This window comes from Hirundo rustica, chromosome 3 (assembly GCF_015227805.2).
Source record: "Hirundo rustica isolate bHirRus1 chromosome 3, bHirRus1.pri.v3, whole genome shotgun sequence".
NCBI lineage: Eukaryota > Metazoa > Chordata > Aves > Passeriformes > Hirundinidae > Hirundo > Hirundo rustica.
In genome coordinates, this window is record NC_053452.1 from 67,108,662 (window position 1) to 67,131,791 (window position 23,130).

Sequence of the window (23,130 nt, forward strand, 5' to 3'; positions counted from 1 at the left end):
ACAATGTGACGCTGCTACAAAAAATTAGATCAGTACAGAAACATCCAGCTGCACTTTGTCACAGCTTTTCTGGGACTTGTTAAGTTCTTTGTTGTTTGGACAGAGTAATAGCACAATGAAATCCCAGAACTGTCTGATTATTGTCCTTTTAAACCTTCATTTTCTTTCAGTATCACAGGATTTTCAGTAACTATTTTTTGGTACTAGTGACATTATATTTGAAAAGAAAGAAAAAAAAATCAATGAAATAAACCTATCAGGCTATTACAAAATTATTTTGTAAGAGTCTTCTGTTTTACCTAAGTTAATTTTAAAATCTCTGATTGATTCCTTCTCAGATTTCTTTTGGAACCTGAGTCTTATTTTGTTTATAAGGGAGGAAGGCCCTCCCAAGCATCACTTGTTTACTCAAAAAAACACATTAGATGCAAAACTGAAGTGGTATCCAACACTGAAATATTAATAGCCGGCCTAAGGCTGTTGAATGAGGCAATTTATACAATCAATACAACAACTCTGTACTTTTGCAGTTTCATTCTTTGGCATTTGCTTTCATGCTCTGCCGTAAATGATCCTGCTGGGTCATCCCATTATGGAACAAATTACAGGGTTGGATCCAATTAAGAGCTTGGGTGCCACATCAAACCTTTAAGTACTTGCCTTTGCAGAGGAATCCAGGGTCCTGAGATAGACATTTAGGCTGTTTATCCAATTCCCAGGAAGAGTTAGGATTGGATGCAATCCAAAATACCACTACCTGAGGTGGCAGCTGGCTGGCCTGTGAGGCAAAAAGATGCTTATAACTGACATCTGAGGCCAATAGGATCCATGAACAAACCTTAGTCATGGTTTTGCTTTTCATATTGCAGGGCTCTGTCAGCACTGCCAGTAACCTCATTTATGAGAAGAAGAGATTTTTTATATTTTTTTTTAAGGAGTGAGAATCATTTGTCATTTCTTTTAAAAGATGGTTATTGGAATACAGATTTCACCTTCCCATACACAGCAGCTTTTATTCTCCTTCTTACTGAAATAATGCAACCATGGCAGAATAGAGAGATTGGTTTCAGCTCCCCTCTCCATCTGATCTAGTAAAAACTCACTCCCTCATCTCTTTCTGAACCAAAAGCTCAGTTATTATTAATGATAAGATGTGACTAAACTGCAAAAAAGCTCTGTTCTCCAGCTTTCCTGCCATAGTTCTACCAGTTGTGCTTAGTTTTGCAACAAAGAGTATTTTGATATTTATTAGATTAAAAAACAAAAAACCAAGAAAACAAAACAGGATTTTGTTATCTAATGGCCAGGGAAAGGTAGGGAGGAAGAGGGAAGTGATCTTCTATTTTCCATCTGAAGTTTGGAGTTGGAGACTGAAACCTGGTCTCTCTGGTCCTGCACACATTTTCATCACCAAGTTAGCAGTCAAAAGACCAGTGTTCTGTGGCTCCTCTAGCTGCATTTTGAGTTCTATTTTGCATGGATGTCAAGCCCACCTGTGCATGTTAGAAAGCATGGTATGGAAGTACCTGCAGGACAGATTTCCTGTGGGAGTAGAGGGGAGCCCAAGTCCTGTGATCTGCCAGGTCACAGTCTGGATGCAGGCTACCAAGTCATGGTCTCTTTGGCCTTTGGAGAAGTTCCTGTCCCTGTAATCAGGACAAGCACTGATGAAAAAATAATAAGCTTTATGTTAAGGGAAGAATAGAAATCTGTTAATGATTTTTTAAAAAAACTTAGGTATTTCACTTCAGAATTCAGCTGTGCTTTATAAGCAAATTTATGAGATTTTAGGTTCCTGCAGAGAGCAGAAAGGAGGCACTCAAGTCTCAAAACACCCTCTTGAGAAACATAACCTAACCAAAGAAGTTTCAGCAGGTCAAACAGAGAATGCTTCCCAAGCAGGGCACTACAGCAAAGTGACAGCAATATTGCTTTATTTGGAAACACAGTCAGAGCAGCAGCCACACTGGACTTTTAGTAAAAGTACTCATGTGTGGTATGAGAAACCTGTGTTCAAGTTCTTTTTTTCACATAGCTTCAAACCCTCAACACATACGTTCTTGTGATTTGAAAGAATTCTATTTTCTGTTAGAGAAAATTTAATACAAGGTCTATCCATCTGGAAAATGGAGAGCAAACAGAAGCTTGACTGTGTGTTTTACTAATTGTACACCTGCCTTTTGTGGTTAATGCATTCTGTTATGGCTCAAAGAATTTTTTCATTTTTTCCTCTTTTTTTAGGCTTTACAATTAGACAATATCTAATTTACTTCTATGTTTCCCTTATCACGTACTTACCTCTACAGGTATCAGCTTTCCCATAATAGCCAGTCAATTGCAAGAGACAGGGTGCTGGTGCATACTTTTATTTGTGCTTTTGAGCTGCAGGATATATATATATATATATATATATATTTATATTTATATTTATATTTATATTTATATTTATATTTATATTTAATGGGATTGAAGAGAACTGGTGTAGTCTAATGCTCAAGCACTGTCGAGACTGACCTTGGGGCTGAAGGCTAAATTTCTCTCCTGCAAAACAGGACAGAAGGGGAGGTAGAGAGTGATTCTAATTTTCTCACTATTCCAATTGCCTTGGATTACTTCTAAGAAGTATATGTTCAGGATTAAAACAGGTGCCAGCTATGTGCCTACCTCTACTCTTTTCACAGGGCTGCAAGACAGTCCACCAAGGACTTGTTTCCCTCACTGGAGCCATTCAATCCCCAGTTGGTTTGGACACACCATTTCAGCCTTGTCTTCTCAATAATGTGCAAACCTTTTGAAATGTAGTATATTCTGCTCAATACATAACAATATATTTGTGAATTCACTTGTGGAAACGTGGGCCTGTATGTAGTTTTCAAAGGATGTTGGCGTGTCCTTGATGCGTTGCACTGTCTGGCGCGCAGGCCTCCCTCATGATTATGGTATTAATAATGCAGGCTGAAGTAATTAATCCATATATGTTCTGAACCGGATAAATAAGATTGCGCTCATTTATGAGTACTCTTAAGTGCTTTGTGGTGGGTTCACTGAAATTACGTTATGCTAATTATAATCTTTTGCATGTTTTGTTTGCTTTTTGTTTTTAATGTAATGCAGTACAGTTTTTTTGTGGAATATGGGATTACTCTTGCAATGTGAGGCATGTTTGATACTTGTCACCAGTTGGAGACAATCAGAGGAAACAAACCCATCTCAGACTCAGTTTAGAAATGCAAGTAACTGTCTAGAGGATTGTAATGCCTGGCTTTTAAAATTCGTTTACATTTAGATATGAGAAGTACCTACAATAGTTTTGCTTATAAAATGGAATAGGATTTTGCAGGGTCAGAAGAGGACCTGAAAAAAAAAAACAAAACAAAGAGGCTATTACACTGTAAAATTGTCAATACAAGTTCATTCTGTGTAAAATAAAAGCAGTTAGGATGAATAAACTTAGAAAAAGCTGAAAATCCTTTTATCTGATTTATTTTTCCTTGTAGAATTGTGTCATAACTTTAAACTACCATTTTTTAAAGTAAACTAATCTTCCTCATCCCAAATGAATCACATCTGAATGCTTTCTGTGTATCTGTAGTAGTAAATATCTGTAATTTTACTCTAGCACTGGATCTATTAGTTAATAGAAATTTAATAACAGCGTGGCATTCAGAGGAGACCATCAATATATTTTTTTACTTCTTTTCCTGAGAGGACTCGGTTGGAATGTATGTGCAGCTAAGTCCTATAAGGATGACAACTACTTGATTAATTTCTAAATTCACCAGTAACCATAGCTGAAGTTCATTGCAAATCAAAGCTACCATGTAGGCCAAATTTACCACAGGGGAAACCAGAAGAGCTAAGCCTGGATGTTCATTGTAAGGATATTGAGAAATAGTGGCTATAACAGGTTAAGAATGATAGAATACCCCCTAGGAACATTGTTAGTGAAAGTGCCATTTGCACAAGCTGGCAGCTGGACAGGTACAGAATTTATTCCTCTGAGTAGCTGAGTTCTCTCTATCTGCCCTGGCAGTTTTACACATAGTGGTAGCAGCGCCTTAAAAGCCACACTTCCCCAGCTTAGGCAGACATTAACTCACCAGACTACAGCAGTCAGAAGACTATAGCTTCTTTAGATTGAAAACAATCAATTTTTATTTCCCTTGTACAGCAATATCTTGCAATTGTGTTTTTATTCTTCAGAACAATTGTTTTTGTTAGCTCTCCAAACACCAAAGTCTGATACAAAAAACAGAACAAATTTAGTGTCACGAAAAATGTAAGAACTGTCCTGTTTGATTTCCCATGTCCGTTAGCCAGGTATTTGATTACAAACCATTCCTATGGACAGAGTGATTGTTTACGTTGTGGACAGTGGCAGATCTATTGCCAGACAAGTTCCTCACAAAGGGCTTGGTGCACGCAGAGAATAGGAGGAGCATCAGGAGCATTACAGACTGCAGCAAACATCTCGTGCAAAAGACAGAAGAGCAGAGAGGAGAAAAGAGAAGAGAAAGAGGATTAAGAGAAAACTATGCTGCTTGAGGAAGAAAATACATAAACTGACAATCAAATACATCAGGAGTTACACAAGCAACATGTCTCGGTCACCAGGAAGAAAGCAGGAGAACCACAAAATAGTAAGACATTTTTGTAATGTGTTATTAAAATTGTGCATGGAGTAAGAATAACCTATTATTTTATTGATACATTTTATACACTCCTATTTCTGAACAATCTGAAAGTACTGAAAGGATAGGGATATGATTGGTGGTACGAGAGTAGAGCTGCTGGCAGCATTTATGGCTACTATTCCTATTGCTGAGTCTCTGTACAGGCTTGGGAAAGAGCGGAAATAAGTTTCTGAGACTACAATCTGTTCAGAAGCAGAAGTCTAAGTGCTTCAAGTGTTTATGATCTAAGATATAAATGCCAGGTAAGTCCATGTACATCTGTGGTTAGGTAGTTATTAAATGAAACACAGAGAGAAGGAGATCTCTGTTCTGTGTTTGATTCACACAAACCTTTCTTCAGGAGTTTAGAGCCTTAGGGCTTTCTGTATAGTGAGTGGTGATTTTTGACAGGAACAGGCAGTGGAAAAATTCCAGAAGGCTTTAAGACAATGTTGTATCAATTTCTGAAAAGAGGACAGAGGTCTCCACTGAAAAAGAAATGGGAGAGTGTAATGTAATTACAGTTAATGTACCTAAGTTTATGGTCAAAAAGTATTCCAGTGGATTGCAAGTGTGGCTGATAAATTTGATTACATTGACATATTATGCTTAAGTTTCTCTGAGGTAATTTTCTTGGTGCAACAGAGACTTTTTGCTGAACAATAATAACAAAACAATACAGGACCTGTATGACATCCATTTACTCTATTGAAAACCTGTCACTGAGAATTTGGCCAAGAGTACAATATTATTTTAAACAGGAGTTATCCCTAAAAATAATTTGGAAAATTGTTCTGCTTAAGATTTTGAACAGTGACTTGTTGAAACAGCAACACTGATTAAACTCCAAACTTCTGATGCAAAAGAAGCAAGAAGAAATCTTTCCACTAAGCAGTTCTTACTTTGCTATTGTTTTTATTGGTATTCACTATTATTTTTCCACAGGCTAGAGACAAAAAGCAGCTCTGGTCTCACCACACACCACAGAGCAGTAGCACTACCTTTAATTAATTTCTGTCCACTTTTAGTAAGGGTCAGCCTAATCTCTCATTTAAAGATCTGACAGGGCAGGGAGAGAAAGAAACTCTCCTCCAAATTGTTGCACAGTTGAAGACCCCACAGTAGTGCTTGTGACAGGATCAGCACAGAGATACTACCTTTGGCATCTTCAGTTGCTCTCCATGTTCCTTGGGCAAAGGGCTGCAATCCTCACCATCCTCTTCATCTTGTTATTCTTTATACTTGTGGCATTTTTTTTCATTATTCTAAGTTAATTTTTTCTCTTTTTTTTACTTTTTTTTTTTAAAGAAAGCAGCTAGTGATTTGAATCAGATCAACCCTACCTTTGTGAACTGTTGTGCCTACTGCAAAAGGTTTAATAGCTCATTGCCTCTTTTTCAGCCACTGTTTTTTATTATTCTTGGATGGCACTTGACAACATTTGTCAATCCAGCATACATACACTCGAGATGCAAGAATTACTGATGATAGTAACTCTGAGTATACCAAGAAATGGTTTACTTCTGACAAGCAAAATCCCTTATGAGCTCAAGTGAGGATTAGTATAGATTTTGTCATGCTTGAAATGTGGATTTCAGTGATTATGCATCCATGGACAAAAGTTTCTTTATTAATTGAAATGTTATTTTTGCTTTTAATCAGCAGTAGCTCAAAAACATGGAAAAGTTGGATTTTTGTTCGCTTCATTTTCGAATTTCGTATTTCCTGACAGAGCAGAGAACTTTTTGTACTCACATATGGGGCTTTGGTAGCCCAGCTGTGCAAGGACTATGAAAAAGATGAAGATGTCAATGCCTGTTTAGATAGAATGTAAGTACTGCTTTAAATGTTCAGTCTTATCAATAATGCTATTTGTTTACGTGCATATTACCTTTCAGCTTTTTGTTTGTTATCTCACAAATTCCAGCATTCCATCTATGGCTACAGAGAAGACAGGGAAAAGGTTCAATATTCTGTCAACAGAAACAACACTAATTTGTGATTCAAGATCAATAATTATCTTTTTAATTCTCTGAGGAAAAGTGTAAGCATTGTTTTCATAGCTTGTTCCTTGTTTACTCTTTAGTTATGCTAATTAGTAATATAATTTCTAAATTTCATATCCTATATCCCTCACTGAGTTAGGGGCAAATGAGCCTCTCATCTTTAAAAAACCATACAGCAATGAGTGAGATAGCACAAAAGATCAATGAAGGTGGATTTTTACATGGATACATGGATACATGGATAACCTTGGAAAATGAAGATCCGGCCATCGTGACTGAACTTCCTCGGCATTACTACCATAAAAATAACAATATAATGAAAAATCAGCAAGAAACAACTTTTTAGGTGGCTAACAAGAACATAGAATAGAACAGTAGGGCTTATATTTCTGGGAAAAGTGGACATGCAAAATGTATTTACAATCACAGAATACCCAGACCACTTTATTGTTAACCTGAAAGTTTGCAAACTAGCTGCAGTCCAATAAATATCCATGAGAGTAAATAAATTTTTTTTTAAAAAATCATTGTTAAGGATAAAGAAAAGTAATTTATTCACATATTTATAAGGGATAATGTCCCTCAAATACTTTTTTATATTCATCTCTCATTCAGCTCTGGTGAAAATCATACATTTAAAAAATGCACAGGCTTCTTCAATAATGCCATAGTAGAAATTACTAGGGAGCAGTTTTGGAAGATTGTGCTCCTTATGTTTTCATTATTGCAGTTGTTTCTATAAAATCTTTTTGTTTTGAGGAAGACTTGGTATGATAATGACAGTTTTCATTAAAACAATGTGTTCTTTACTTCTGCGATTTGGAAACAGCCCAGCTTCACAAAGAAACCTCACATCTCAGCAGACCTGTGACAGCTGGGGACAGTGTACTTATCTCTCTCTCTGTGTACATATATAGTCTGTAGTGAGAAGGGTGTTTTTCATTGTACAGTTGCCAAGTAGCTGCGTACCAGTCTGTTATTAATTTGACTTTGCAAATCTAAGGCATAAAAACTGAAATCTATCTAAGCAGTCTCATAAGTCACTAATACATACCTTGCTAAATGCTGATGACACAATTGCCAATGGATATTGATACTTAGGCAATAGATAAATATTTAATTGTTGCTAGACACATGGCATACTGCAATTTTAATCTTCACTCTGCCAAACCCACTTTTTGGTCTTGGCGTCAGCTCACTGTTTGTCTTCTAGCCAAAGATGTTGTACACAAACCCGTAAGGACTCCATTGAGTTTGGGCTGCTTCACTGAGGGCGTAGGGCCTCCAACAAACAAGCAGACACTGCCAACATCCACGTAACTGGGAATGAAAAATTTCCTAAAAACATTTCTGACCTGAGTACCCAGTCTTATACAACATTGGTGTCGATCCCTTTCCGTTATTCAGAAAATGGTTGGAATCACAGCTATTTTGCACACTAAGAAGTTATTGACATTTGTTAATGTGTCAGAGCTAGGAATGAGTATTTGATTTATAAAAATTCCATCATCTTCTATTCCTTTTTTTGTTTTGGTTTTTTTTAAAAATTAATATTTTAGATACAAAATGGAAGTGGTGGTGTGCCAAAACTCTGCATTTGTTGCGGTAATGAGTGATGCAGGGACCCCAGGCAGGTGGAAAGGAGTGCTCCATATTGCCAAAAACCCGGTCTTTTTACGCAGTTAGCCATTTTTCAGTTCACATGGTTTTAAGGCACAACAAGCCCAAGTCAACCAACCACCCTACACCATGACGTGGGCATGATGTGGCAGTCCCACAGCACATCTCTCACGTCTCTCATGTTTCTCACTTCTCCCATGTCTCTCGTGTCTCTCCTACCCCTATTCCAGCTGTGTCACTCGCCCGTGGTTCTCTTCTACTTAGCCCAAGTAACAGGCCGGAGACATGTTACAAGGCCTTCCCTTTATAAAATCTTACCTATCGATAACATGCGTTAACTAACAACTTCTGGATTTTTTCCGTCAACTGATTAGATGGAGGGAGACAACATGTCTGAGAAAAAAAGACAAACAGGTAATTGCGAAGGAAGAGTGAAAAATGAGGTGAAGAGTTAAGGGGAGAAAGTGAAAGAGACTAGGTGTGAGTGCAATTTCCTGTGGGTTCCCCTGGCACCTGAACGCTGCAACGAGGGTGCCCAGGATTTAGTGTGTGTATATATACGTAGACAATGTACAGGTAAACTGTGTACACAATTCATATTCTTGCCAGGAGCATCATGCTTAAAGAAGTATGATTCCTTAAATGTCTACAAGAACAACACTGTGCTACAAAATGTGGTAGAAAGAGGAATGTAGACCAGCAAAAATGTGTTGTCATTAATGCCACTCAATTAGGATCATGCAGCTGTTTCACTGAGGAAATACAAGAGACGCATTAGGGAGATGGCAGGTGGAAAGAAGTTCCCCATTTAAAATGTTGCCTTTCCTTGTTTCCTCCTTAGGGGATATAGCATTGGCGTAAGGCTGATTGATGACTTTTTGGCTCGTTCAGCTGTGAAAAAGTGCCGTAGTTACTCTGAAACTGCAGACATGATTGCACAGGTAAATAAGATTTCCATTTTCTAAACTGGCATCAGATTCAGTGGTCTTGGCTTAGAATCACATATTCCCTTCCTTTTTTGCTCTTCCTAGGAGCATATGTCTTAACCATCTCATATAGATGTTAAACTTTAATATTTTTACTTCTGCCATAATTATCTTAGATATCTTTTTACTTTAAAATGGTAATATTAAGAATAGGCTGCAGGATTTTCTGCAAAAAGAAAAATCTCTGTGGCAGCAAAGAACTGTAAGAAAGGAAAATGAGAGGAACATTTTCCTGACTACCCACAAATCTAATAATAAAATCAAAAAGATAAAATCAGCGCATGTACTTTCACCTACTTATGGAAATGTTCCTTTTATTGAGTAGCTGTTCACACAGGTGAGAAAGACACAGGTTTCTAAAGAAGTACTTTTGCCCCTGTTGGCAAGTTAGAATTCCAAATTTCAAAGGGAATTTCAAAGAGAAATTTAAGTAAGAATGATATATAACAAAATTCCTCACTGTAAGCAGCTGAGTTGGGGTAGACAGTCCATTGGAAATGGTGAAGACAACTGAATAAAACTGATGCGACAACCAGCATTTCAATCACTGCTTTAAAATACACTGCCTCATTTAAAAAGATGATACCAGGCTGCAAAATCACTTTTTTGTTCACTTTTACATTCTTCTTCAGGTGGTATTGGTACTTTATTTTCACATATATGTCAGATACCTGGTCTTCGGGTTCTTATTCCTCATAGTTCCTTTCTTTATAAATGCATTATTACAGTTGAACCATCATTCTTAAGTACAAGGTATTCAATAGCAAAGTAAAATGAGAAATTAACAATGGAGAAAGACACTATTTCTCTGCAGCTTGTACTTCCAAAGAACATTATTAAGAGAAGTAAAAAATTACTTGGAAAGATTGGAACAAACATTAAGTCACACACTGTCCCTTTGAAAGACTATTTTTAGCAAACTAAAAGGAGTTCTGTAGTAGGAGTATAACATTTCTGAGGCAAAATGTGATATGGACAGCATTTTCACATTTCTTTGGCAAAACAATTTTTAAATAATCTTCAACCACGTTTGTGAGACACATGAGACACATACCAACAAAGCATGTATAAAGTGACCCAGTAAGTAACTGCAAATACTCTATTAAAAGTTTTTAGTTCAGGATCATAAAGCTGTTTACATGACCTCCTTAACTCTTCAGCGGGAGTATTCCCAGCCAGGAGAAAGTGATTAAATACTTAACTGCACTAAGTCTTCAGAGGTATAAATCTGTTTGACAATGAGCAAAACCAGTTCAAAATTAAAGTAATTATATCAGTTAAGCAATTAAAGTAGTTAGAGCCAAACCGCCTGTTAACATAGCTGTTATCCTGCAGTTCTTCAGAAAACAAAGAAGTCTGTAAAATCAGGCTGTGGATGTTCCCTGTGGAAATGGAAAGAGATGAAGCAAAAGCAAAAAAACCCCCAAACCCAAAAAACAACATAAAATGAGGACTACAAAGCTACCTTCCCAGATTAAAAAAATAAATACTAGAGGAAAGGTGCACCTAAGGCAGTGAGTGACTGGGTGTTTAAAACTTCCACCAATAGATTGCAAAGCCTGGGCTTTACTGCTACCTTAAAGTGGCCTGGATAAGGGCCAACAGGTTTTGATGAGGGGCCAAAGTGAGCCCTTCTGCACTGAGTTCCCATGGTGTTCCCATGGTGGTCACATGGTTCTATGACTCGGCATGGTTACAGTTGGGATTGAATTAAAAAAAAAAAAAAAAAAAAAAGATGAAACAGGACATGTAAAAGTAGTCTTTCTGGCAGATTTGGGTAAAAAAAATGGAAACCAATTGAGGAATGATAGTAAGAAAAAAGCCAAGCCGAAGAAGTAGTGTCCAAGATGGGATTCAGAATTTGGATCTGAGTATAACTGAGAATTACTTTTGAAATTAGGTTGATAATTTTTCTCTATAATCCTGCAAAATCAAAATTTTAATTCAATTTCTCCTCAAAGGACCTTGATGTAATTGATCTGATCAAATGGGTTGCAAAAAACAGCTTCTGGTTTTAGACCTAATGTTTATACTACCTTCTCTAGCACCAGGAGGTGTCTGTGTGTGCCAGAGGTGGAAGCAGCCTGACCAAGCCCTCTGGTCCCCAGCAAGCTGGTGCTGGCTCACAGGCTCCACTGCTAGATTTAGCAGTGCTGTGCCTAAGGATAGATCTGATCCTGAAAAGCAGTGGCTGCAGAGATGGGCTTTATTGTGGACACTCAGTACCCTGTGAACGCAGGAAATGAACATCTCTGGAGTTCTGGATAGCAAAGGATGGGGCAATCCAACCATGTGACCCCCTGTCCAGAGCTGTGGGGCAGGAGAAGTCATTCCCCTTGTGATGGAAGGTGCTGCCACACAAGGTTCCTGTATATTGTTTTATGGCTAGTTTGAAGGTCTCACAGATGCTGGCAGAATTTATGAAGCTGGTAAATGTTGGTTTTCAGATCTCAGCAGGGAGAGGGGAAATGCATAAGTGGATTGCTGTGCTAAGTAATGCCGTCTACTGTAGTAGACAGTAAACAGAACATTGAAGTGCTGCACTGTGGAGAGTAAAGAAAACTTCAGAAGAGAAGTTTAGAATCAGCAACAGATGGCAAGACCTTTAATATATCTTCCTCTTTCCAAACACTGTCTGGGAAAATACTGAGAATGAAAAGTATGCTAGCAGAAATATTATTTTGGCTGCCTTTTCCCTTTTACCCAGATTAATTCTAGTCCTTCATTAATCTTGCTATTATGCTGTCTGAAATCATGGTTTTAATTTTTTTACAGTCTGTACTTACTTGGTGTCATGACTTATGCATAAAAAGTTTCATAGTGAAAAGTTCCCAGTAGTATGTAGAGGGACTGACAAGCTAGTGGCTTCCTAAATATTTCAGTAATTCTAGACTGTGTTTGAGCACCATCAAAATGTTAATGATTTTTATTCGTGATGCTTGAGAGGCATGGAATGCTGGTTGACACTTCGAAAAAGGGCAGTGATACATTTTTAATTCAGACTGCATAGATCTCATTTTCTCATTAAGCAATATATAATGTCATAGAATTGCAAAGAACATTTTCAAAAGTGAGATTTTGCTTTATATGGGCATCATTTTGGTGGAAAGCCTATGTACATGTCAAAACAGATACTGTTTTTTCTTCCATTTTATAGATAAAAATGAGACAGGTTTATGGGATGCAAGTTTTAAACCACCACATTCATTTTACTTTCCAGTCTTTTGGAGTCACAAAGACTGAAAAGATCTCTGTTTTGTCCTCTGAGAAGTTGTAAAAGGTAGTTTTAAAATAGTTGCTGTCCAGTTATAGCCTGGTTTTAAGAAAAAAATAATTTATATTCATTGAATTGCTTATCTATGCACTTAAATTATTGTTCCTGCCAAGACATTTTCACAATTTTCACTTTATAGCTTTGCAATTTGGTGCCTTAATTTGGTGCTCCGTTGCAAACCAGCTACTTCTTTTGCATAGTTTCCATGCAAGTTCTCTTTTACACAGGAATTTTTAACAATAGAATTTGGACAGATTCATCATACCACAATGCAAAGCACAGCTGAAAGTAAATTGAGAGCATATGAGGGCTTAGCACGGTTATAGAGTCTTTATTCTTACGAAAAAGACTTCAAGTTTAGTGGAGCAGCAGATGTGTAGTGGAAGAAGAGCTAAGAGAATTTTAATGACAAAACTGAGGGACAGAGCACAGAGAATTAAACAGAAGTTTCTTGTTTTCTTGTACAGTCATATTTTGATGAGTTAATCAATCAATGTAAAATCTAAATTTTCCAGCAGAAAACGTTGATCTTACTATTTGATTTTATTTGCTGGGTGTTTTACTCTGTCTCCAGTTTGTTTAGGACAGTGTTGACAATAATCTGTCTCTTTCTGACCTGTCATGGTAGCTGCTGAATTCAGGGACGCTGTTGATAGAAAGCAGCTTTTGCTATAGCCCCTTGAAGGACTAAGTTAAATTTGGCAAACCCACATTCCAGTTGAAAACTTAGGGTCAAACTGGCTGTTATTTCAGTCTGCTTTTATAGAAGTACTCTAGCATCCACATGGAAATTGCATTACGTCACAGGCGTTTTGGTAAGGAAAAAAGTCACACAGCCCTGGGAATGAAGATCAGTAAGAGATGGGCTCCTTCGAGGCACACACTGCAGCACAAAGTGCTCAGGAGCTGCTCTTGGGGGTGGAGACACTCTCGACATGAGTTACCTGCAAACATGAAACAGGCAAACAAGAGGAGAGGAAAATTCCCCTTGGATTTGCCCCTCCATAATAAAGCAGAATATAGGGCTGGGAAGTGCTGCCATTTCAGATGGCCTGGGCTACTCAGGTGCCGAGCCCTAAGCTTTCTTCTGAGGGAAAAAAGGGATACCAAAAGCTCAAAGGGGGATCACTCTGTCTTCTTACTCTTCCCTCTACCAGCTATGCTTTTGCCTCTGTGACCCAGCTATTACATCACACTGGAGGCCTTATCTTTATATCAACCCGTTTGTTTCCCATATTTCTTTGATCAACTCATTAACCTACTCGCTGTCTTCCCCACTGCATCCCTACTCACTTTGATTTTCTGACGAAGGAGGTGGAGACACAGTTTTAGAAAGGGAAGTTTGGTCCAGACAGCGGGGCTGTCCTGTTACAGGATGTGTTGTCTCCCCCTTGTATGCAGGGAGGAGGTGAAATGGGACTGGACAGAAGATGCTGGGGCAGTTCTCATAAGAAAAGATGAAACCAGACAAATAAGAAGGGTCATATAGCCTGGAAGTATGTAGATGCTGTACCAGGAGAGGATCCTGGGGAGAAAATGGTTGATGTACGTGCCAGGCACAATGTCAGACATCTGCTGTTGTGACTTTCATTTTGGCAGTGTTGCATCTGTGCTTTTAGCTGCAGCAGGCTCATTTAAGCATATAATATGTTGTAAGTGTGCTGCTAAGTGGATCATCTGGGATGAAGGAACTTTAAAACCTCTCAAAGGTCACAAGGTCTTGAAAACATGAGGAGAAAATTCTAAGCAGAGTTGAATTAGCTCTTGTGTTTTATTTCATAAAGAGTAAAGGTGTGTATATAGATGATTTTACCTGCTGAAAAAGCCCAATGAGTATGAGAACAGCTGGGCAGAATACCCTGGTTTGTTGAGAAGGGCATTATTCAAGCACCACAAAATTACGATTCTTTGCAGACTCGGAGAGACTGGCAATAAAATGCTGCACAAAAGCCTGCCCAGCTACCCCAGGGAAAGTAACTTTGCTCTCTTTTTATACAGCATTTGCGAATACTCTGAACACCCTGAGAGCCATGTGATGAATTCCAAGTGGGTGAGGTAAAACACAGGGCTCTGGGGTGAAATGCATTTATCAGAGGCACAGAGGTGAGTTGCCTCACCTGCTGGTTCTTTTTGCTCCAGACACTATGATTTCCTAGGATAGTCAAAAAAATGAAAGTCAGTCTTCTGCAAAAATATTTTCTTGGCTTAAAAACTAGAATTTCCTTCCAGGCCGTCTGTTGTACACTGGCTGCAGGCCCAGAAACAACAGAAAACATAGCACTACAGGCTGGACACAGTGCCTGAAACTCACTCAAAACTAGAACTTTATATCCATAAAAAGAGAAAGCCTAGATTGGGAGCAGATAATAGGCAGATGTTCTACAGAGGCAGAATATCCAAAGACAGAGAAGCCTTGAGGGATCACTGGTGCTTCAAAACAAGGCTGTACCTACAACTGGCCTGGAAATGACCTGGATGGAAAACCTTTATTTTCTGTGGGCTGTCAGAAAGCCACACGTATCTTGTTACTATATTCACACACTTTAAAAGACTTTTCTTGTTGATAGTCTCTTGGTATACATAGGACAAGCACACTATAGCACATTTTACATGGCATATTGTTAAAAGCCTCTTGTAGAAGCCATTATTCCCTTTGTGCTGTCAGCTCTTGATGCTGAGCCAGTGACGTTAACCCTGGGTGCCATGGAGTACTGCAGCCTTTTCACTCGTGTAAGGAAATAATTTAATTCCATCCTTTTGGAGCAAGTATCTAACTGGGAGGAAACATGCTTAAGAAGAAGGAGGGTATTGTGAAAAAATACAGAGATTAAGCCAGTTATATATGCCGTATTAACAAGATGTAAAAAAGCTGAAAATATACTTGGTCTATGGTATTTCCCTCCTGTCCGCAAAGTCCAGCATTGTCTCTCCTTCCTCACTGCTTCCTTTCTGGCCTTCTTCAACTAGCCTGTGAATGGTGCTATAATGCTGCTTGCTGCTGCTGAAAGAGTAGAGCTGGGAAGCATCTTCCCATGCCTGGAAAGCTGGCAGGGAAATGGGTTCTGGTTCCTTGTTTTCGAAAAAGCACTTCAGGTTTCTCTCGCTCAGCTTGGTGGCATACAGCTGGAAAATCTGCTCCAGTTGCTCCTTCTCCGTACCCTCGTACACTCTCCAGAACATCAGCTGGAGGTGGCTGACTTTTGACTGGCAGCTGGCACAGCAAGTGGTTAGCAGGGAGAGAAGGGCTGTGGTAACTATCACACACCAGCCTAAAATCTGGGAAGGCAAAAGAAATCAGTTTCAGGTTAAAAAGAACCAAGTGAAAATGCAACTTGAATTACAAAGGTCTGGCAAAGTGACCACACTTTGAATTCGGTGCTGACATCGATGTTAACGGGACATCCACATGGGGACTGAAGAGATGAGTAAATCCATCAGCACAGAGGCTTCTCAATAGTGCTCCTTTTGATGTCTCTTGGCACAAAGGGTAAAGTGTTTTTTAACTCCTGAAAGCATTACAGAAAACTACCCAACAAGAAGGACTCATTTTGAATCATGAAGAACTACAGAACCAAAAAGGGCAAGTAACTTTTGTCCCAGATCAACTAACCTTTTACACTGTGACCACTGTTAGATGTTTTGTTTTCTGATTTCTTTTTATTAGGGAAAAAACCTCCAACACAACAAGTACATTAATTGACCAGCATCACTCAACTTCTTTTTTCTGTAGCAGCTTCAAATTTTGAGAAAATTCTGTGAAGAACATTTTAAAAGAAAGAGCTCCTTCCGGCATTACTTCCTCTGTAAGGGAAGAGAGTGGAAAATGTGCTTGAAATTGTTATTGTGGGATGTTCTCCTTTATGGAGAGCAGTAATGTGAACACAATTTTTTCCTGCCTTGTGCCAATGGTCTAGCCAATAGTTTTACTCCTCTACTCCACTGCAATGTGAAAAAAACAACCAACCAACCTACCAACCAACAACAACAACAACAACAACAACAACAACAACAACAACAACAACAACAAAAAAAAGAAGTAATGCTGTTTTCAAACAGTGGAAAAAGTTCCAGTATGGGACAAATATTCTAGGGTTCAGAGGCTTGTATGAACTGGAATGGATTTCCTGTGCTTTAATCATGATGATATGGGAAGCTGCATCCTTTCTCATGTGAACTCTTGCACTAATGTTAAAAAAAATAACCACCACTAAAAATCTGTATTTAGATGATGGAATATAGAAAATTTCTTCAGGGAAGTCTGTGAAACAGAGAAACCTGACAAACAACTATTCTTAGGAACTGATATGGAAGAATAGTTAGAATTTGCCTTTATTTTTCCCAATCATTTTGTACTGACTAATGATTTTTATGGATATTTGAGAAATCATTCTTTTTAGCAATTTTTCACTTTCTTGCAGCTTGCAAAATGAACTTGTATATTCTCATGCTACAACTGAATCCCTGGTCTTTCACTATTTCCTATATATACAACTTAAAGTATTAAACGCTATCTATTGTTGCCTTCTAAAACTATCAAATAAAATCCTTTGTCTGCAGTTCAGTCTTTGTCCTATTTACATGAGGACTTGAAAATAAAACCAGCTCTTGGAAAGGAATTTGTTCCAGATGGATACAATTCCTGACAAAAACTTGCTGGCTCAACAGAGTGTTTTCCAATTTCTGCAGCTTTTTTTTTTTTTTTTTTAATTGTCTTCACTGTTTTGATGTTTTGCCTCTGAATTTATTTGCATGACAATGCAGAGAGCAAAATTGTACTGCACAAATATTGTAAAATGTAGTAAGTTCTCAGCTTTGCATGATCTGCTTGCTTTATTGTTTCTCACTTCCTCCAAGCAGGACAAAAAAACATTCTCATATTTGGCATCATGAAAATGAGGAACACAAATAGAAACATGTTCTGTAAGCAGTCAAAAGATATTTCACAAATTTTATTTTCCAGTGTCTTTCTGTTAGTGACCTAAAATTTCCCTACAGTTATCACAATGATTTAAAATATGATAGTGTGGCATGAATTTTTTTAATAGGACACACCCCTTTAATGAGGCAACATCTGTTAATTCAGCCTCCTAAACAATCCAGCTGTGTGGCTGGGTTTTTTTGGTGGGTGTTTTGTTTGTTTGTTTGTTTTCCCCCCCCTTTTTTTTTTTCCCCCCTTTTTTATTCCCCCCCCCCCCCCCCCACCTTTTTCTCTTTTTGTTTTCTTTTTTTTTTTTTTTTTTTCTTTTTCCTCTTAGGAGCAATCCTCATACAGGAAGAAATCTTTACTTTAGGTTTTCTCATCTTATTGACTCCACCAGCTGTGGGGACCCCTAAGAAATATGGAACAGCTCGAACCAAAAGATGGACTGATTGTATTTTGCAAGGCTGACAAAACATTGTTCACATGAAGCCAACGGTTTTAACACAAAATCTGCCATCAGCATCTTCCCCAGATAAATCACAGATTATCGCCTGGATAAGGCTCTTTGTTTATAATTTTTCTTACCTGGGACTGTGCTTGCAGTGTTCTTTTCAGTTCATCACTCTCTGAAAAGGGCAGGGAGCTCTTGTCACAGGCCACCTTGTGCAGCTCTTCGAAGCACTTTTCCGATTTGCTGTTGCAAACTGCGTGTAAGTAGGCAGGGTTTTTCAAGCCACTCATGGCACATTCGTAAAAAGTCCCGTTGAGCAAAGCCACGGAAAGCCACATCACCGGTGCTACCAGAGCATTCAAAGTGATTTGTCCAAAGACGTAAAAGAAATGACAAACATTCCCTCTGGGGAATATTTTCCTGGGATTCACCCAGCAGCCTGTAAAGAGTTTCCAGGTCTTGCTGTTCAAGAAGTATCCAATAACTAGCAAAACAAGAGCTGGCGAGAAGAGAAATACCAAACCGTACCTGAAGTTTTCATTGCTGCACGGGCATCTGAAAGCAACAAGAGAAAACACACGTTCACCTCCCATTGTCAGCAGCGCCATGAAACTGTAACCTATAGCGGTTTTCCGGTTCATAAAGAACTTCAGGATTGTCTGGAATGCATCCATGTCTGATACTCACTAAGGAGGAGAAAAGGAAGACAGTTTCTCCTCGGTGTGCAGCAGGGCAGAGCTCTCCCGAGGAGGAGCCGCGCTCCGCTCTCCCGCCCGCCCACGCCCAGGCGAGCACACAGCGCCGTGATGTCACTGCCTGGAGAGCGGCACTCGCAGGGGTCCCCGCCGCTGGCAGGGCAGATGTCGCACATTAACGGGAGCATTCACTGGTAGGGGAAAGAAAGCAAGCAGTACTCCGCGCAACCAAGTAAGTTTGTAGTCTTGGAAGTCTTGCTCTTGGTGGGCTGTTCGTTTTTTAAGTCACTGCAGATGGAGATGGAACTAAAAATACAACCCGCCTGGCCTGTTGCAGGGGATCTTGAGTTGTGCCTATAAAAGTTGCTGGTGAGGTAGTGAATGGCCTAATATAGATGCTAATGATCCCCAGGGAGTGTGAGATGACTGAAAGGAGACTGAAAGCAGACGAGTGATAAGAGTAAAGCCACTTTGTGTGGGGCTGTAAACGTGGGAACATCAAAGAACAGCTCTCTGCCGTGTTTTCCTGGAGCATCACATAGCTCTAGATTTGCATTGCTGACTCAAGCCAAGCCACAGATCACAAAAGAGACAAATGTACCTTGATTTCTAGCCTGTCTGGCTCTCCCTGTTTTTTTTTTTTTTTTTTTTTTCCCTGAGGTAAAATTGGTCTACAGAATGCTGCTTTCTAAAGTCCCACCTCTGGTTTGCACACAACACATTTAAGCAGCAGAGTTCCATTCTTTTGCAGGTTGCTTTCAAGATGTACCTTGGGGTCACCCCTAGTGTGAGCTGCAGTAGTGCTGCAGGGAATGAATTCTCCTTAATCCTGGACAAAAACCCACTAGTGGACTTTGTGGAGGAGCTGCCAGCGGAACGAGCATCGCTTTGCTATTGTAACCTTCTCTGTGGAGTGATTCGAGGTGCCTTGGAAATGGTAAGGAAGTGCACATCTGTTTTCTCCATTCTTTGTTAATTCACAGAAGCCCAGGAAAACAAAATCGCTTCTCCAGATAAGAGTAGGAAATAGAACATTTTTTAATGTCTCAGGTTAAATGTCTGTATCTAGATAAAAGAGCACAAGGCTGAACCTGGATCCTTAGGTAGAGGAGCACATGGATTAGCTCACCTCCACCGTCCCTGCCTGGCTATTCAGTCTGTTCAGTGGCTGACTTGGCTGCAAAAGCCAGGGGGGATCAGGAAGCCAGGTAACCCTTAAAGTGGAGGGGCAGAGAGGCATGTTGGGGTCCTCCACTGCTCCTGAAGCCAATCACACTTCCCTGCACAGCTGTAGCCAGTAATAGTTATCCCTGATTCTTTGCAAACATATCAAGATAAAGAATCTTCTTAGGTTACTGTGGTACCTGCTAAAAGAGAGAACAAAGTGTGGATGAGTATAATGTTAAAACCAAAACATCAGAAGCGCATCAGATGGCAATCCAAATTTTGTTCTTAAGCTTAAGGGTTTTGCAAAGAAAGAAATAAGGTACATGACTAGGAAATTCTGTGATCACAAAATCATCAAGTATGCAATCTAGGGTCTCAGAAGAAAGCAAAGCACTTTGGGAAGAAGGGTAATGTGCTATCCAGATTCCAGTGTCTACAAATTTCCTTTGTATTAGCTTAGTTGGGAAAGCAGTTTTAAAACAATTCAGAGAGCTGTTTCCTACGAAACCTGAGAAATGGAGTCCTCTTGTGGTAAGAGGGAGCAAAAGCATATTATACCGGAGGAGCGTGGAAAACGGGGTGTTTCTCTGCTGAACTGATCAGACCTGATTCCTTCCAGGTTCACTTAGCAGCAGAAGTTTCCTTCCTTCAGGACAGGCTGAAAGGTGATGCTGTGACGGAAATAGGAATTACATTTTTAAGGAAGCCTGAAGACAGAAAGCACAGAAGGAACAAATGAAAGAAATATTGGGAGAACCCCATGCTGAGGGATTTTTTGTGCCTTTTGTTTCAGAAGAGGACAGAGTAAAAATGGCTTTGCTGAGTCAGCTGCACCAGTTACCTGGCTGAAAAGTGAAGAGAGCTGGGCAGCAAAGAGGAGGGGCAGGGCAGGGGAGAGCAATTGTCATGACAAAGATATCTGTAAAAAAGACCCAAATGATCTGCCCTTCCTACCCAGGCTCTAGAGCTTAATGGAATTTTAATTTCAGTATTTAGGGTGTGCTAAATATTCATCTGTGTGCTAACTGTTTTCAGGCAAAGGTGATGACCTTCTCTCATTTTCTTTGTCAGTATGTTTCAAAGCATGGCTGCTAGAGGCACTGTAATTCCCTGGCTGTGTGTGATTTTCCATAAAGAATTCATCTGCTGGGACTGCTGTATGCAGTGTCTCGATCACAGGTTTGATGTATAATGCTTTGCCATTCATTGTCCTCCACACTGGACATCCTGCTGTCTTTGCAACCAGAGAGGGATGGGTGCTCACTGATGGCAGGAGCTGGTTTTGTTCTTTCTGGCTCTTCAGGTCCCACATGCAGTTCTGCTGGCACTCCTGTTCAGCCCTGTGCACACATCAGGCTGCAGCACTCTGACAACTGCAGCAGTGCTTGTGTCTCTCCAAGCTATGGGCCTTTTCATGTCAGCTTTCTCTCCAAGAGCCTGATCTTGTAACCAAACTGAACATTTAATGCATTTAATGTGTAACCATTGCGGATCTGTACCTGCTTAAGGAAACAAATTAAAATTCTGAGACTGCCACACAATCGGTTTGATGCTCATGTTTTCTGCTCTTACCTGGCCTTCACCACCAGCTGTAGAACATCTTCCTCTTGGCAGTGGATTTGCTACCACGACATGACTGGGAAGCAGAGAAGGAGCAGCCCTCAGAGAATCCCAAGTTATAGGAAAGGTTTAAAGTTGATTGGTGTAATGTAAGATGTCTGGATAAGGGTTGGACAAAACCCCAGGTCCCAGCACAACACCCTAGCCACAAAGCCAGCTAAGCCTCTTCTCACCAAAACACTTGTTTTAATTTGAAATAACAACAGCTAAGTTCACTGTAGCCCTGAGTTAACCCTGATTTTGTTACTGTGTTTTGTACCTTCTTCTCCTGTTTTCCCCTCAGTCTGTTTACATCTTCATCATGTTAATTGGGGGCATCTCTTACCTTGGGTTCATTCTCAACAGACCAGTAGAGCCCTTATGATGATCTCTCTCCCTTTGTTTGTTTTAATAGTGTGATACGGTCGTGGCATAGCAGAATGGAGCTTTAAGTGAGCACTTGTGTAGCGAACAAAATCTAACTCTTTGTTACCCAGCCTTGGTCTCAGCCCCACTGCTGTTGCCTGCTGCCAGTAAGAAGTGGCAACGTGCACCTGCAACAATATTTTATAACCAATAACAAGTTTCCCTGCCTTTTTTTTTCCTTTTTTTTTTTTTCTTTTTTATTTTTCGTTTTTACTTTTTTAAATGAGAGCTGAAATGTGTTGTGGAATTTATTTTGCAGCCTGTGCAAGAGCCCTCAGTGGGTTTTTTGTTGGTTTGATCAGCTGGTTGAGATGGACATGTGGATGACCACAATAAAGGTTCCTTATTTGCAATATGTGGCTTGTCTCTCTCACGGAGCTCCCGGCTCCGCTCTTGCCCCGGCTAGCTCGAGAGACAAACTGCAGTTCGGAGGAGTTTCCTCAGGGTCCCAAAAGCCAGGAGGCAGCGGAGAACCTTTCCCTTAGTACAGGAGAGCGAGACCCCGTCGACGGCAGAGGAAGGTCTGCACTTGATCCGGCTGGTGAAACCAGGGCTTTATTCAGTCTTTCTTCTGTGGTGCTGCCCCAGACCTAGCCTGGGTCACAAGCCCCATCCCACTGCCCAAATCAAGAGGCCTGGATCAAGAGGCCGGCCGGAATCATGGTCTGTGGCTTTTATCCAGGGAAGGGGCTCTGGGAGGGGACAAGCCAATACCCAATCAGGGATAAGGTGGGAGTGGAACAGGGTTGGATTACATTCAAGAACAGGGACTGAGAATAATGTGGGAGATGGGCTGGGAGAAGGGCAGGGACAAACTTCGGGATATTACATTTTCCAGGAGAACAAAGGGGTACAGAAAAAACCATTATAAAACCCAATATAAAAATGAAATACAATATGAAACCAAATAACACACAGCAACAGCAATGGCCATTTTTGCTTTTTCCAGTAACACTAAACAAATATTCTCTTTTTTTAAAAAAATTATTCTTATTATCTTGAAAGTGAGTAACATATACTGACCTTGCTTTCTTACAGAACTGCTAGGGTTGGAAGGGACCTCTGAAGGTCGTCTAGTCTAACCTCCCTTACAAGGCAGGGTGACCTAGAGCAAGTGATGTCCAGGTGTGTCTGTATAGTCTCCAGAGAGAGAGATTCCACCATTTCCCTGGGCAGCCTGAGCCTGTGCTCTGCCACTCTCAATGTAAAGAAGTTCTTCTCATACTGGGGTGAAATTTCTTGTGCTTTAGAGTGTGGCCATTGTTCCTCCTGCTGTCGCTGGGCACCACTGAAAAGTCTGGCACCCTCCTCT

At 39.8% G+C, this 23,130-nt stretch overlaps 2 protein-coding genes across 7 annotated transcripts; one reads left to right on the plus strand and one right to left on the minus strand.

The window, feature by feature from the left end:
- The first annotated feature begins 3,855 nt into the window (after positions 1-3,855).
- On the plus strand, positions 3,856-21,300 carry TRAPPC3L (trafficking protein particle complex subunit 3L). 2 transcript variants are annotated; one of them, XM_040058198.2, is made up of 5 exons: positions 3,856-4,640; positions 6,406-6,503; positions 9,141-9,240; positions 19,378-19,563; positions 20,413-21,300. In XM_040058198.2, exons 1-5 carry the CDS (start codon positions 4,599-4,601, stop codon positions 20,530-20,532), a joined length of 546 nt encoding a protein of 181 aa, XP_039914132.1. In that variant the 5' UTR covers positions 3,856-4,598; the 3' UTR covers positions 20,533-21,300. The 2 variants fall into 2 exon arrangements, with proteins under 2 accessions (XP_039914132.1, XP_039914133.1); XM_040058199.2 differs by having other exon boundaries at positions 4,591-4,640; positions 6,411-6,503.
- Positions 14,312-19,169, minus strand: CALHM5 (calcium homeostasis modulator family member 5). 5 transcript variants are annotated; one of them, XR_005699901.1, is made up of 5 exons: positions 18,619-19,169; positions 18,460-18,486; positions 18,066-18,184; positions 16,170-16,360; positions 15,703-15,835 (listed from the first exon to the last, which is right to left on the minus strand). XR_005699901.1 is itself a non-coding variant. In XM_040058195.2 (4 exons), the coding sequence occupies exons 1-4, from the start codon at positions 18,812-18,814 to the stop codon at positions 15,446-15,448; spliced, it is 732 nt and encodes a 243-aa protein (XP_039914129.1). In that variant the 5' UTR covers positions 18,815-19,129; the 3' UTR covers positions 14,312-15,445. The 5 variants fall into 5 exon arrangements, 4 of the variants coding, with proteins under 4 accessions (XP_039914129.1, XP_039914128.1, XP_039914131.1 ...); XM_040058195.2 differs by lacking the exon at positions 16,170-16,360 and having other exon boundaries at positions 14,312-15,835; positions 18,619-19,129; XM_040058194.2 differs by lacking the exon at positions 16,170-16,360 and having other exon boundaries at positions 14,312-15,835; positions 18,066-18,370; positions 18,619-19,128.
- Positions 21,301-23,130: the final 1,830 nt, after the last annotated feature.